We start from the raw sequence: 16,420 nt of genomic DNA, 5'->3' as shown, positions 1-16,420 counted from the left end.
AGATTCAGAATAAACAGAAATGCAAATCCAAGTTTATTTAGTTAAATACTGTATTGCTTTACCAGATATGCACAAATATGTTCTGCTTGAAATGAAAAATATTCGCCTTATTTGGTGCATCTTTCTGTAACAGGTGATTGTGCCAGTGTGACTTAATTGCAGCAGTTTTCTTATGAGCTACAGTTAATCCTTTTGTTTAAGCATGTAATCCTAAAATCTGAGCTCTGAGAGTAATTATACCTCTCTGTACTTCTGATACCTGTATATATTTTCTGTAAAACATAGGGCAGGGTCCTTCAAGGAGCAGTGTCCCCTCAGCTTCCATAGGAGAGCCCTCAAGCATAATATATGTTTTGTACTTGTTTACCATTTGTCTCACAAAGTTACTACTGCAGGTGTATGTGCATCACATGCTTTGGTACTGCAGATACTGCAAAATCTTCATGTTTATAAAAATCAAAGTGCAAGTGTAGCAAATGTGCATGGGTAACTATTGTGCCATGATACTACAGGTATAAACTTTAAATGGAAGCAAGCACAAGCCCAGCTGGGATCAGAATACCTACTGGCTTCAAGGCAGCAGATGACCACGGTTTTCCATGCTGCCAAATCAAACACATTTTCTAGAGCACTTTGCATTGCCTTCTGCTGCTACAGTGGCAGCATTTTTTTCACTGAAGACTTTGGCAGTTCTCACCATGCCAGGCTTAAACACTCCTGAACTGGTTTTGACTTGGGTGAGCTGAGATCTTCTCTGGCATGACTTTTGTATGCAGACCCTCACGTGCATTTTCCCAGAATTACAGCCAGCCAGTCTCGCTTTTCAGTCCTTAGTACCTGCTCTCTCGAGATGTTCTTAGCTCCTGAAGTTCAGCTTTTCCCAGTGCACATACTCTTGTGCCTTGCACTTTATGTATTGTTCACTTAAAAATATGGTGAAGATAAAGCATGCAAGCTTTTCAGGGCTTTAGATAGTCATCATTTAGACAGGCAAATCTCAGTTGAAACACAGAAAGTCCACTTGCCATTTGGTGTCTGGTGCTTTCTCTGAGTTCTGGAGGGAGAGTAACTGTGGAAGGTGATGTGCTGTATCAAGAAAAGGGGTGTGGGGCACAGGTGCATAAGTCATTTTCTGAAAGATGTTAACCTACAAACGTGCCGTATACATCCCTGTGTAACTGTTTTGCAGCCCTTCCCAGCAGCTACATTGCCCATTTTACGTGAGAAGTATGGCTAAAGTTGATTTTTTTAGTACACTGCATTTCTAGTATTTGACTTTAAACATTGTAAAATGTGGTCTTTAAATTATGATTGTTGTCAAGCGGGAACTGGCAGCTCCTTTTAGTTCCACAGTAGTTCACACTGAAAGCCTATTAGTGCTACAAAATTACTTTAGCACACTTCTCATTGTTTATACCTGCCTGTAAGGAGTAAATTTTCTTCAGTGTTTCATTCCAAAAGTCTCTCACAATTAGGGATCCAGGAGGACACTAAGGAGTGAAATATATTTCTTTTATAATGACAATTTAGTCTTTGTATGTATTGTGGGGTTAGTGTATCTGTGATAGACATTACAGTATTTTCCTGGATGTAGTGCAGAATTTGTGTTTTGTGACAGTGGCTGTTGTATTATACTACTGACAAAAGTAAGGCAGGCACTCCCACTGGCATTGATGAATTCTGCTTAGGTAGTTGCTACAAAACATAGGGTCCTCTGTGAATGGTTTGGGCATTTACATACCAAATGTCTCAGCATTACTAGAGTACCTGTTATACCACACTCAGCACAATGTTATCCAGGTCTTTGTCTGTATTTTCAAGTACTGATGTTTTGTACTCCTTTCTGTGCCACACTCTGCACCTTAACTGAGTGATTTTTTCTTCTCTGCATGCTATGTTGAGATCAGCCTATATTAAGTTTCTCCCCTTTACCCACATATACTGACTCTAAAAGATTTGCTTCTGTGTTTGACTTTTTGAAGAGTTTGAGCTGCTCTGTGGAGTAGAGGATTTATATGTAAATAGGAGAGAAAAGGCAAGAGGCTGAAATACCTTAGCAGGTAGCAGGAATAGAGGAGAGGTGAGAGCCTGGGGATTGCCAGGATGCTGAAAGCGTGCAAGGATCACACTGGGTCAGAGTGTTACCTCTTCAGGTTTGCTTCTTCCTTGGATGTGTGTTGTATCAAACCTTCACCTGGCTGTTAAAGCCCAAAATCAGTCATTCTTTGCTATTCTTTGACCCACTGTCTGACATCTTTGTAAGGTTACCTTTGCAGCAGCAGAGGGATGCTTCTGCCCCTTCACAGCAGTCTGCTACCTGTGCCATCTGCTGTTGGGCCCTTCATACCTTAAGATGGCATTTTTTCTTTTCACACTCCCTTTTTGTAGACCAAGAGGCTTGCAAAAATGAGAGAAGTGAAACAGTGTGAGTTTACTGAAGGACCACATATCTTATCCACTTGACTTTCCAGTCTTTTTCTTTCTCTGTTGAGGATCCTTACTTGTTATTTTAAGCTATATCAAGTGTGTAGCTATTAGGAGCAAAGGCTATGTCTGTCATGCCCATGTTGTCTATAGGGATAATAATAGGTTTGTGTAATTAAAAAAAAAAAATCCCTTTTAACTGTGAAATAACCAGCACTTAAAAAGAAGAATCCCCTGCTGTTGTGGATCATGATATACAAATACACGTGAATATATATGTTTACAGTATTTTGTCTGTTAATCTTTGAGGGATTAGATGTGATTCTCTGCTCTTTTTTCACTGAAGAGTATCACTTCAGGGAGACCACAGAATAAATTAATAAGAGCATTAAATAAACATGTCATCCTGCTGCGGGTAGGTTGAATAAAGGTATACCAAGATAAAGTACATATGGTTCTAACAAAATTACATGATTTATCATCATTAAGAGAAATAACTTTCAGACAAATTTTTGCCCATTAGCTGGTTTACTTTACTTCACACCTTCCTACTTAGTGAAAGCCAGACAAATGGTAGCTACAAATTAATTTTTCCTGCCTTTTCAAAAGCTTCATGTAGCTGTAGAAGATGTTCTGTCACAAAGGAGAAAAGAAAACAGCATTTGCAAAATACAAACAGAAGTAAATTATACTATAGTTTTAACTTTCCAGCTCTCTGCTTTCCTTGGCTTCCTTTCCCCCTTCTGTATAGAGAAATGGAATCACTGAAAATAAGGGAAACGTCTCTAAAATCATATATTTTTTTTTCCATATTGATTCCAGCTCTTATTAACTGGAATAAACTATGTATTTAAGGAGCCAAGTGCAGTTTTTCAGCATTCTTTCCTGAGCAAAAATAAATAAGGAGGCTGCTACTGTGTTTAATACCAACACAAAAATCTGGCAAAGCACTGATTTTATTGACATGGGGTTAGTTCCATTTGGGTTTTTAAAATTACTGTGTACCATACTGGTGTGTTTATTATTGCAATACAAGATAATTTCAAAAATTGCTGTATTCATTTGAAGAACATTAAACTGGCTTTTGTTAAGATGAAAAATATTTACAATAAAGTGTGCTGTATATAACATATCTGGCTTGGGACATGGGGAAAAAACGTAATGATTTTTAAAAACAGTAACAACTTCACATACCTTTGCAAATTGATTGGCATCATCCAACAGGATAGTAGGTAAACAACTGCTAACACTGTTGCCAGCTCTTAGAAGTAATCATTATTCTTGTATGTTTCTGTTCTTGTCACTTTCAAGAAGTTAATATGCATTTATAATCATTCACTTAATATGCATTTATAATCATTTACTTAATATGCATTTATAATCATAGTGCAAGAAAGTACTAATGGGTAAGTTCTTCCTGTGGTGTTAGAGGCCAAGATTTGCAGCAGTATTATGCAACATGACTGTGGTGTCATCAGGGATTTTTCTTCCTAGTTAAGATTCAGCAGTGTACCTGTGAGGTACACTTGTCAACTTTTCAGGTGCAACAGGATGACCCAATCTGATTTAAAATATGTCTGTGTATGGTATAGATATATTAATAAACAGGACTTTTTCTTTCTTCCCTGTAATAAAGAGCCATGCAAATACATATATTTGTGTGATCCACAGCTGCAGTAAGGTAACCATTTCTTCCCTGCAGCAAAAAAGATGGCTATGTTTATATAGAGATTGGTTTTCAAATATGTTTTATATATATTTATGTGTATATATATATAACAATCTGTAGATAAATTTATATATTGATTCAGAGAAAACTCCAGGAACAAACTTGCCAACAAAGTTTTCAAGCTGACAAGCAGGTATTCTTTATTGCGGCGCTGGAAGACACGGGGGATAACTCCTAACGTGTGTCGTTCTGTTGCTACACAGGCCATCCTTATATAGTCCCTGGGCATCATACATATTCATGAGGCTACTTATGGATTACGTTATTTTCCAGAAAGTTCTCCGCATGCGTACAAAAATGTGGTGGTGGTCTCTGAGGGTCGTTTACTTCTTCCAATAATCTTCTTCACTTCTGGCACCCTTTGAAGCACACGCAGTAGATGGTTATACCAGTTTAATTGGTTCGTTAGCACCAGAGACATAATAATCCTCCTATCCTCCTACTTATCGGTTAGTTTAACTGTAGCCCATCTTGGACACCTGCCATTCCCAGATACTCCTTATCCCTGTGTCCTGTTCTTCTAGACTGTCTTTCTTAAAACTTCATCAATTATAATGATTTATCTTGTGCCAGTATGTTCTCTATCTGTACTCTATTTTTTTCTATGTATCATACACCTCAGTTATTTTCCATTGCTACTGTTACAAAGCCATCAAATTTAACACTGCTTAAAACCAATTCTAAAGGTTTATATATTCAATTTTGTGGTTTTGTGTTCCCCTTGTTTCAATATGTAGATGCATTTACTGTGTAAAACCATTTTTTAGTGCACTAACTTTAGTTACCATCTGCATTTAAGAAAAACAAGAAACATTTTTTTACTTCTCCTGTGATGACCCTCTTGGGAATAATTGAGAGCTAAAGAATTGCTTTCTTACATTTTCATATTCCTGAGCTGTGGTGGCACTTTTATGTGTTTAGGTTTTGTGTTTACCTATAAAGTAATTCTCCATAGAGTAAGAGTGTTGCAACATCTCCTGTTAAGCCACTCCTGCTTTGTCTGCCATTGAAAAATAAAGTGCGTGAAAAAAAAAATGGGGGTGGTTTGCCTTTGAGAGCAGAAAATTGCTCCCTAGAGATTTCTTCAGAAACTATATTGAAATAAGGGGACAGTAAATAAACACGGTTTGTTAATTTTGTTGTGTTACAAATGGGGGAAGACATAGAAGGGACAGAGAAGGGAAGCTCCTCTGTACTACTCTTACATTGACTTATCTTAGAAAGCAGTGGTAAAGACACAAGGGTCTGTAGTCATACTGCATTGATTTATGTGAGAACATACCCTGATTGCAATTAGGAAGATGATGTTTCCCTATCATCATCTGGGGAACTCAATCAACATATGTCACCAGCTGTGCAAGGTGCTAACATTCCTTCAAGGGCTGAGACCTAAATTGTCTTTCCTTCTCATGTGTCACTCCTGCTAAGAGATATTATAAGCCAGGTTTATTGTCATTTTGACTTTGAACTTGTGCAGTGGATATCCTTCTGATCCACCTGATTTGGCTGTACATTGCAATTTCCTTTTGGACATCACCTTTCCTCAGGTCTGCTACCTAGCTACTTACCCAAGTAATTTTAAGACACTGAAATTTGTCATTGAGACCTCACCTAAGCAGGTAGATAGTTGTTTGGAGATTGTCAAGTTTGGCAGGAAGATAATGATGAGCAGTTCGGTGACAGTGAGAAAAAGTATCTTCATCAGAGCTCAGCAGGATTTGTTAGAGCTCATGGCTTATTCACCATGTAATTGCAATTCTGTTAAATACATGGGAAAAAGGGATACCTGGCCACCTTTGTACTGCAGAGCCGCACAATTGAGGAGAAAATTAAACATTATGGTTTATTAAAATCAATAAATGATTTGAATCTATTGTATATACAGAGCTGTGAAGGAAAGATGCCATCATACCTTGAGAGCAGTACCATGCACTCTAAAATGACTAAGGCAAGTTAGAAAAAAGTTTAAACCCCAGTCACCTTATTTTCAGCTCTGCAGGAGCAGTCACTTCTCCCTCAACTCTGAGCTACAAAGTAAAATCTTCATATGAATAAAACCCACAAGACATGCCACATACCGTCAAAAACTGAAGATCTAGTAGTAGTTTACAAAGTCTGCAGGGTCTACTCCACTGCCTGTGTTGGATAGGAAGGCAGACCCTTGATTTCAGGCTACCTCCCAGGTCACCACTGTCCCTTTGCAGTTGTATCTATCACATGGCTTGGCATGAAAGCTATATATAACCTGCTTAGCAGCCACCACAGGTCTCCCTGAGAGTCGGGCACTGATGAACCGTAGACTGTTTTGAGAGGACAGAGTTGGCAATTTGACTGAATTTGTTGAATTTTTAGGATGATAGAATGTTCTTCTAATGTCTTCAGGACATGGGGATCTTTTTTATCAATATTTATTCTACTTATTTAATTCTTTTTATTTAATTCTACTATTTAATTCTTACTGCACCTCCCCATACACATCTCTGATACTCTGTTATCTGGGGAAAACCTCTCCTACTTGCTTTTCCCAATAGTGAGAAAAGATTCCCTGAAGTGGCTTTTCCCTGTAATTGCTGCTGCCAGCCATGAGCGAGGAAAAGTACTGTTTCTGTCTGAACACAGAAACACCTAATAACCAGAAAATGGTTGAGTTCCAGGATGGACCAGTGCTTACTGTTCAGTCATTTCTTTTTCCCTGTTTGTTGTCTCTTATCTGGTGACAAATCCCATTCTGAAACCTTGAGTCTTCTCCTGGATTCATATGGAAGGCAAGATTAAGTTTTTCAAGTTCACAAGAAAAAACTGACTGTATAGATTTGTCCTAAATCTCTGAATAAGGACAAATTGTCAGGACTTGATGGTCGGACTTGTCAGACTTCCTTTTAAAGTACATAATTTTGCAGGCAGAATCTAAACATTAAATAATTCAGTCAGGTCCAAAAAGCAGCCTTTATATTTTTATTTATTATCTTCTCCTGATGGCAGAGTGGTTCTTTATTGCACATTATTTCCTGTGGAATTTAATTGCAATATGTTACCTTACAGAGGTAAATAAAATTCTGGGTAACCAAGTTGCTGAACAAATGGTAGAGCCTCTTTCCACAAAAGCTTCCTGTGATTAATGAAAATACCCTGACACTGACCTATGCACTGGCTTCCAGCCATCTACCAGAAGAGTACATGGTATGTGGTGTACAAGCTACAAACTCACATGATGAAAAAAAGAACACAATAGATAGTCACTTAAGTCTTTAAATTTGGAATGATACACAGCAATGCTTGCTGCTTAAGTCCTTTCTTTAGACTTAGCATCAGTGAGGACACTGTTAAGAACGCTGTCTTGATTCAGAAGGTTAATGAGAGTTAGTGTGTAAATACTGGTGCAGTCCTTCTGCTGAGGCAGTGGATGTTTATAGATGTGAATTTTTCAGCAGCTATAAATGGAAGGTCTATTTGTTTTGTCTGAAGTGCATGGGAAAGGCTTGATCATAATGTTACAAATTCAAGGCTGATGGTTTAAAAAATTCTTTATGTTTCAAAGTTCAGCTTAAAATGGTACGGCATGGCATAGCTGCTGGAAGGGAGGCACCAGAGCAGGCGAGCTGCAGCAGCCCAGCGAAGGCAGACAGCACAGCACTGTGCATTCACTGAAATGCCTGCATGCCTGTGGTTTGCTAAGGAAGCAGCTCAACACACATCTGTGGTTTCATGGCATTCAAAACAACATGTACAGCCGTAGATAATATCACCTGTTGGCACAGGGGCAGCAAACAACAGGTCGTACCTTTCTCTTACAAAGCCATCTGCCCCAGCTGAATATGATTGACTGAGAAGTCACGTACTCTGTCTCATCTATCTCCCCAGTTGGTGGAGAAAAAGAAATGCAATTCAGGTTTCAGCGTTTTTATAATCCCTCTGAGCCTCCCATTAAATTTGCTCTACTGTGTGGGAAAGGATTAAAGATTCTTTGGGCTCCAAAACACAGTATACAGAAATTAAGTACTACAGCATGGTTTGTTGTAAGGCAGCAACTAAAGTGTATAGCTTGCCACATAACCCAGAGCAGCGAGTTCTCTTTGATAAGTAACACTTGTTGACAGCTTAAAATTTCTGTCGGTAACACATGCCACAGTTGTGTACAGCCTTTGTTTTAAATATTCTGTGTGCAACATATTTCATAAGTAATTTAAAATGTAATCCGAGTTGTTCATATGCTGTTACTGACTTAGTTCAGAGTGCCAAAAGAAGGGAAATTTGCTGGCGAAGAGAACTTCTGTTCCTTTAAGAATGGCTCATAAATTCTCCCTTTTAATAAATATTTCAAGATTAAAATCAATGTGTTACAAGTTTCAGACAAGGCTGTTTATCAAAATGAAATAGTTCATTTCCTAAAAGGCAATATTATTTACATTTTATGTGAGTGTGGGCATAGATGAGAGATTTTTATTTAAGAGCAGCCAAGTTTTTTTTCCCCCTCAAAAATAGTAAATTAAAAATGCTGAAAAATTGCTCTCCCTAATTTTTCACTGCTTTGACAGCCTGACTTGTTGTCAAGCTTAGTTTGTGAGTATTAAATTCTAATAATTATATTGTGCTTAGTGTAATTAAGCATCTAGCCTTTTTGTCCTAATTCCATAATTAAATGGAAGAACTTTGTTTGTATGTATGTGGAAAGGACACAGAGCTACCGTGTACCCAGGCTTTGTCAAGGAAGTAGGGGTGAGAAAGGGCATAACAGATAGTAAAAAATAGATTCAAAAATTCATACTTTTAAAATAAATGTTTTCTCCTGCTTACGTTACCCTACTTGCATGGAACTCCTTCCTTCCACATCACAACTGTTAAGCAAAGAGCTGTGTATGACTACTGCCAGCTGCCCCTCTGTCTACAATTTACCAATGTTACAACACAGACTGGAAAGTACTAAAGAACAAGAGGAATCAAAGTATCAGTGTTGCATTTTTGTCATTTTTCAGTTCCTCATTGCACTAGAAAGCACATATCTATATGAGGTGTGAATACCATCTCATGAACAAGAGGTCAGTGCCAGTGTGTGTAAAATGTTTCTGCTGAGCTAACTGTAACTGGTTTCACCCTGGGTAAGGCAAATTAAATCAGGATTCCAAAGGAACTGGAAAACAATACCATACCATACCATGGAGTTAATATCTATGGTCTCCACCCAAAATGCATAGTGAGAAATACCTGGTGACTGTATCTCTCTTTTTATTTTTCATTATACGCATATTTTCAGTTTTCTAAACATACAGCCTGTTTGCTTTTCCTCTGTAGTAACCTCTAATATTAACTAAATATGATCCTTTCAACAGTGTTCCTCAGTGTCATGATTTCAAGATTTTATATATGCAGGTATGTTATATATCGGTTATTTTTCTTGACATCTAGGCTGAAACAAGATTATTTACAAAAATATGTTTATAGAAAAAAATGTCATTCTAAAAAGGCTTAACATATGGGCTACTCAGTTCTTGGAGTTTTTAAATCGCTTTTACACAGCTGAAATTATGACCTGTTTCCTTTCTGGTTTCAGCTTTCTGATATTTTGGTTTGATTTCAGGTTACTATTGGGCAACTGTATTCCACACAGAAATTGGTTATTGAGAGTCCAGAAAACACATAGCTATGAGAAGACTCCAATCCTGAAGCGACACTGGACCATCATCAGCATCCTTCAGTGCCACATACAGAAGCGTAAACTCACTGCACATGTCTGAGCTTTTCTGTTCAGCAGAAGAAATGCCTGAGAGACTCAGTTTTTGGCAACCAAAGTACTATTTTCTAATGGTTCACATGTTCTAAAATACATTGTTGTGATTTATGATAGCATGTAAGGTAGTCTTGAAATCTGTGTGCTTGTATGTTCCATGTGATGGAATAGTTCCTGCCCTACTTTGACAATAAAACTTCATTAAACTACCTGTAACTAGATACATTTTTCTGCTTCTGACCTTGTCTCTCACAGAGCATGAAATATGTGTTAGATTTAAAATCCCTCACCCAGTTACTAAGTTCTTACTGATACTGTTTCATTTAAAAATACACAGCATGTTACTAAACCCATAGTTCCTTTTAAAACCAGGGATGAACAGTTTTCATTTCCTGGACCTTGATGCTTACAATAATCATAAGCTGTATATTGTGTTTTGGGTTTTTTTAAAGAGCATCCCCTTACATTTCAGGAGGTAACCTAAAAATTTAAGTAGTTCTTTTTGTAGCTTCCAAGAGTTCGTAATAGCCACTTTTAACAATTAACAGATCAGAACAGCAGAATGCAAGACTTGCATCACTGAAGGTTGGGAGCTTTAAAATATATTTTCACCATTGAGTCCTTTTCTGGATTTATTGAGGTGCAGCTATTGGCAGAAAGCCCCACATCCCTTTACGCAAGGTTTCCCTTGTTCACAGAGCTCCTGAATTTTGCAGGAGAAAAGGAACCTAGCTACAACAATAACTCAAATGCTGGAAGTCAGGAATTGGCAGCAAGCTTTGCCTAGCGAAAGTGGAGCACTCAGTATGGTGTTTTATTGGCTATTATTAAATCTATAGAACAATCAACCCTTTTAAGACAGTATGTTAAAAAAAGTAAAGCAAAAAAATTTAATCAGGTTCTCTTCAAGTCATTGCTGTGCTTGAACTTGTCTTCTATTAGAAATTTGCAAAAAACTTAAGCAATGCAAAGCTTTTCTAATGGCATAGAGGGAAAAATATACCTTTTTTCTTCAATGGTTTGTTGTGGTTTTTTTTGAAGAAGGGAAACAGAAACTCAAAACTAGTTCCATGACACTGTGGCCTTTAAAAACCTCCCCTTATTTTTCTTGCTTCCCAAAAGTCCGTTTTGTTTAGAATTTCTGTAGTTCTGCATTGTTCAGGCTGTGGGATAACATTATTAAAGCAGAGGATAGACCAAGTGTCCAATTTAGAACAAATTCCCATTCCTCACCACCATCATTTAAAATGTATTTTATAATTTTATACAATTAGATTGAAATGTATAGTAATGCATTCCATTAACGGAATAAGATACTGTGACTACCTGAAACTACAAAATGTAGCCTCCACTCTCTTTCAAATTAAAGGTAAGTACAGTAATAATTATCTTCTTATTAGGTGTATAAGTACTGCAGTGTAAATTGCTTTTAGTGAACATTTTATTAAAATTGGATTTAATTAATCTTACAGGTAATATACATTTAATTCTGTATTTTAAATCTCCACATTCACAACTGAGTAATTAAGTGCACGTAAGTAAATGGTGAAAGAAAGGTTTGATTACCATTTCAGGTTCCAGTGAACTCAAATGTAGTTAACATCTTACACTTTAGAGGACACAGGCTTGGAAGGGCTGCCAATTTTATGCTCTAAGGAACTTGATCCCTAAAACAGTACATGCAAAATCCTTGTTTAAAACAGTTTCATTACTGAAACAAGCACTGCATACTGTTTCGAGATCTGAGAATGTATGCTAGGAAACAAAATAAACATCCTTATAAATAGTGTAGCCCTAATTTATAAAGAGGGACAACTCCAGTAACATTTTTGCTATTTGAGCCTATGTTTTCATCATCTCCACCAAAAAAAAAGGAAAAAAAAGTTTGTTTTCAAGTAGAGGCCTTTTAAATACATAATAATTTCTTCCAAAATACCAGTACCTCTCCAGTGAAGTTCTTTATTGATGCTCCCAGTGAGAACGCAGTTGTAGATGATAGATGCTGTCATACAGGTGTGCAGGCACAAGAATATGTAATTTCTTATTAATCCCCTCAAAAGTATTATGAAGATTACTCCTCCTTTAATGCTCCTCCTTTAATGCCTGAAAATTTTGCTGTTAAATTTTGGTGGTGAATACAGCGGTACTGCATTGCTAATTCATGCCATCCACTCCTACTTTCTGTCTGAAGGTTATCACTCAGATTATCTCCCTTAGCTATTCATACCTCCAAAAGATCAGTAGTAACCTTCAGGATACATTTACAAATACGGCCCATCAAGAAAATTTAAAAATAAATAAGTAAAAATCAGGCTCTGTAATTTCCCTCTCCCCCACATCTGTGGTACAGAGGTTTGGAAGCTTTCTCAGCCAAAGGAGGATTAGTCCTTATTCCAAATTACCCATAGACTTACCATACAGTATATATATGTTACTTATCAGAACAAATGTAAGAAAACTTCTGCTGCCAAAGACCAAAAGCCTCTGTAATACTCTCTAACTTAACTTTAACACAAGTGCAAAGTTAGAAAGGTATTAGCATTTACTACTGAAAGGTATTAGCATTTAATACTCAAACATCATTGCATTTTAGATCTTCTCTGTTTTGGACATATCTGTATGTTTCCTTACCAACACACATGTAAGTGCACACTCTGCTGCTGTTAGTTATGTGCCTGTTAGTTGTTTGTGACTGGAAGATACCTAGAAATACTACATTTTCTGTGCCTCATGCCCATTTAAGTAATGTTGTTATAACCGAGTTCTGTATAAAAACATAGCTTACCAAATGCTTTATCATTTAAATCCTACAAACTACAAAAGGAAAATACTTAGAAGCCGCATCTGACTTAGGAAGTCCAGTGCTGAAATAAGTTGTAGGCTTGGATGACCCGCTTGCCCTGTTCTTCCTCATGGATAGGCATATGCTCATTGTCACTGCTGGAGACAGCGAACTGTAGAGCTGGCACTGTGGTCCAGCCTCAGAGTTGCTGTGCTCTTACAACTGCACCTTCTGCGCTTCACCAGTTCCGTTTACGCTGCAATACTCATTAAATCTCTCTCTTGGCACGCTGTCAGGAGCTTTGTTGGATTTTGTTAAAGCAGTGTAAACAACAGGAATAGTTTAAACACAAAGGAATGATCCTATGACTTATGTACAGTGTCCACTATTGTAAAAAGTGTATCCTTTTTCCTTAGAAGGGAGTGCAGTAGTTTTACTAAAGCTGCAATGTCTTAGTGAAAACAACATTGCTTTTGTGTTATATTAAAAATGTTTCTCTGTTCCTAATCTCAACATTTTAGCAAACTATTAACCTCAGCAGTATGCACCAAAATTTGAATGTTTACATGCCCTCAAGTTTGTCATGACTTTTACAATATAAACTTGGAAACAGTGCTCTGTAAGAAGAAATAAAAAATAACAATTTGTCTAATATCAGTGACTGTTTAAAGGACAGGGATTTCTGTTGTGTGTTACAGCTTCCCAGATTTTACTGCAATTGAAAGCTCAGTTTCGGAATGCCCAGATCTCTCAGAGGTACAGCTGTCCTGGAGGAAAGCAACTCGAGGGTATAGCATGTGAAAGCTTTACATACAGTGTTGAAATAGGCCAAGAAGTATTTTAGCTTACATTTCTAAAAAGATATTTCTGTATAAAACTTCACCAAGTTTCCAGGCATTAAAAGCATTGCATTCACCCTCTTAACATCAACAGGTGCAAGAATAATTTTATGGAGAAGCACCAGCCTCTCAACCTCCTTTCTGTAATGCAACATAAATGCACCTCTCCAGATACCCAGCACAGACCATACATCAAAACAAAGAACAGAGCCATGAAAGAGCTGTGCACTGACTGTTTTCCTGAGTTTTCCATAATGATCTACAGTGAAATCCTGCCATTATTCACGTTGGGAGTATACTGATTGCTTTGTTCCACAGTTCTTAACACAGGCATCTTTATTTCATACTTTTAGGCATGTTTTGCTTGATGACATTTATAAAACTAAAAAAGACAGACGATGTGTAGTTCTTTTCCTGAGAGTTTACATTCTTTTTATTTTTTTCAGTGTTTTAGAATGGTGCATGAGCCCTTAATGCGGAAGCAGGAAAAAAGAAAAGGCAGTAATTCTTCTACCGCTGTGTATTTTCTACAACTGTAAGATGAAAAATATTCAGAATTCTCAAACCTGCATCACAAACACATGCACCTTCAAAGGATTCTGCAGCTTTCACAGAAAACTAAATATCATCAATGTGTGACAAGAGATGCTTCTTTCTGAACTGCTTACCTTTTTTACTGTGAAGCCCAGTATCTACTTACAAAAGAGGGAAGTGGTATTAAGTAGCGCATTCAAATGACTTCTATGTTCGGAGTAAGAGAACTATGGAGACCTGTGAAGAATGTAAAGGCTTTCTATTGAAAGAGTACACCCCATAAATATTTATACCACTCTTTGGCAATATGCTAATCCAAGGCAAGTAATTTTCCCTCTCTTAAAAAGAATCATGAAAAACAATTAAGGTGATTTAATTACAGCCACGCAATAGGCAGCAGATTTTGAACTCCTGACAGATGAACATTCATCACACTGCCATGTTACCCTAACCCCATAACACAAGACTCTGAACAGAATAGACAATTAAATCTAAATCATTTCCCCTACCTTCCTGCAGTACTTTGGGCTAGATCCAAATCCCAAAGAAGCCAATGGGAGCAGAAGCCAGGCTTTTCAAGTACTGACTGAAAGCCCCAGCTTTAAATAAAACAGAACTAGTTTGCATGCAAGTTTGCAGTTCTTCATGACACTAAAGTAAATTTAGCTTCAGAGTCCTTTTCTGAATCATTTAGATCTTAATTTAAATGTAAGTGGCAAAAAATGGCTCAAGGAAGATTTAACTTGACTGTCCTTCACAGTTACCCAGCGCGGAGTTTCAACTGTATTAAACTTACTGGTTGTACATACACCTATAAAACCATTTGGCAGCTGTTTCTCCCCTAAACCCTTAATCCATGGAGAAACAAAACAGAAATCTGAGTACAATGAAAATCTTTGGAGCTGGAATTTTTCCAAGAGTGCTAACAAATCTTTACAATTTCTTATAACTCTAGGTTAGGGGAGGGAGGATGTTTATGAGCACATTCTCCAGAAGTTATGCCCTGAATCTTTATAAAATATTACATTAACAGTAACGCAACCAAACAAGAAGAGTGCTTCACTTAATGCTTCACTCTGCTGGGACTTTTGATTTTACACAATTAAAAATGTTTCATTTTGAAACATTTCTTGAGTGAAGTTGCAATTATGCCATGTATCTCAGCCGATGACCATAAGCAGCAGCCCTGTGCTTGCCAGCATGCAGTACACACATGGTCTGGTTCGGATTCTTACACTGCTGCCCAATGTAATCCTTGGTGAGGCTTTGCATTTCTGTAGCCCCCAGTAAGTTCATCTGTGAAAATGCAGGGCAGTGTGTGTAGGCTGTCTTTGAAACCTGCTTTGTCAATCTGTGCTTCTGTAAATTCTTAAAAGCACAAAAACGTGCTGTGGATTAAGAAGTGTGTTGGAGTCGTGTCTGAGCCCTGTCCAGACACAGCCATCAGGATATGGCTGTTCTTTAAATTCTGTTCAAGGAGAGAGGGATCCCTCCCCTCCCTTTTTTGGCAGAGCTTCCTTCTTGTCTGAAGCAATTACTAAACAAAACACAGACTAAGAAATGGGCTCCAGAAGCCTCAAATACTACCTCGCACTTAAATGAAGAATCAATTTCAATGCGGTTAGCTTCATGTATCATCATAAGAGCACACCATTGACACAACTATCTGAAGAAAGGCTAATTCATACCACATTATTCCACTTAATATCCTGTCATCCTGTAACGCATGGTAGTTTTAAAACAAACTTGGTACCACTCTTAACAGCAAGGCAGTTTTTGAAGGAACTAAACGCTTCTTTGTATTTGGCCATATTCTCATACAACGGTTTATGTGCAGGTATCTGGAGACATTCAAGGCCAGGCTGGATGGGGTTCTGGGCAACCTGCTGTAGCTGAAGATGTCCCTGCTCACTGCAGGAGGATTGGACTAGATGACCTCTGAAGGTCCCTTCCAACCCAAACCATTCTATGATTTTATGGTTCAGGGAGGAGGGAGACCAGACTGTGTTTCAGCAGCAGCACCTGTGTTAGCTTAACTGCAGAAGTCAAGTCTGAAGCTCCCTCTACTTCATGTCATCTCCCCAGTAAACCCCCAGCTTCTAGCTCTGATTCTGAACCAGCTCTCCCGAGAGGCAGATTATTGGAAGGTTCATTTTCAAGAATGGGGAATTACATAAAGAAGATTTTCTCTCTAAGGTGCTCGTAATGGTCTTTGAGATGTTTCACATGTTTACGTCTTCTACATCTTCAGAGGAAATGAAGACGTGAGAAAACTCACAGTAGGCTCTCTTTTTAAAAGGAAAGTAATCTTCCCAGGCCTTGCTGAAGAACATACATCCATGACACAGTATTTTCTGTGTTCCTTCAGTGTCTTTATCTACTGACCT

The 16,420-nt window shown here is 37.8% G+C and overlaps 1 protein-coding gene across 2 annotated transcripts in view; it reads left to right on the top strand.

Annotated features, from left to right (window-relative positions):
• Window positions 1-10,103, top strand: part of LYRM4 (LYR motif containing 4) — a 91,969-nt gene extending 81,866 nt beyond the window's left edge. The window contains exon 4 of one of the 2 annotated variants that reach the window (XR_004549851.1): window positions 9,729-10,103. Coding sequence is in view for 1 of the 2 variants with exons in the window: in XM_005149984.3 (XP_005150041.2) it covers window positions 9,729-9,791 (63 nt within the window). In the remaining variant the exon portion in view is untranslated. The remainder of the gene's footprint in view (window positions 1-9,728) is intronic. The other variant, XM_005149984.3, reaches the window with a different exon arrangement.
• Window positions 10,104-16,420: the final 6,317 nt, after the last annotated feature.

The sequence above is a fragment of the Melopsittacus undulatus genome, chromosome 1 (genome assembly GCF_012275295.1).
Source record: "Melopsittacus undulatus isolate bMelUnd1 chromosome 1, bMelUnd1.mat.Z, whole genome shotgun sequence".
NCBI lineage: Eukaryota > Metazoa > Chordata > Aves > Psittaciformes > Psittaculidae > Melopsittacus > Melopsittacus undulatus.
This window is presented reverse-complemented; position numbering and strand designations above follow the sequence as displayed.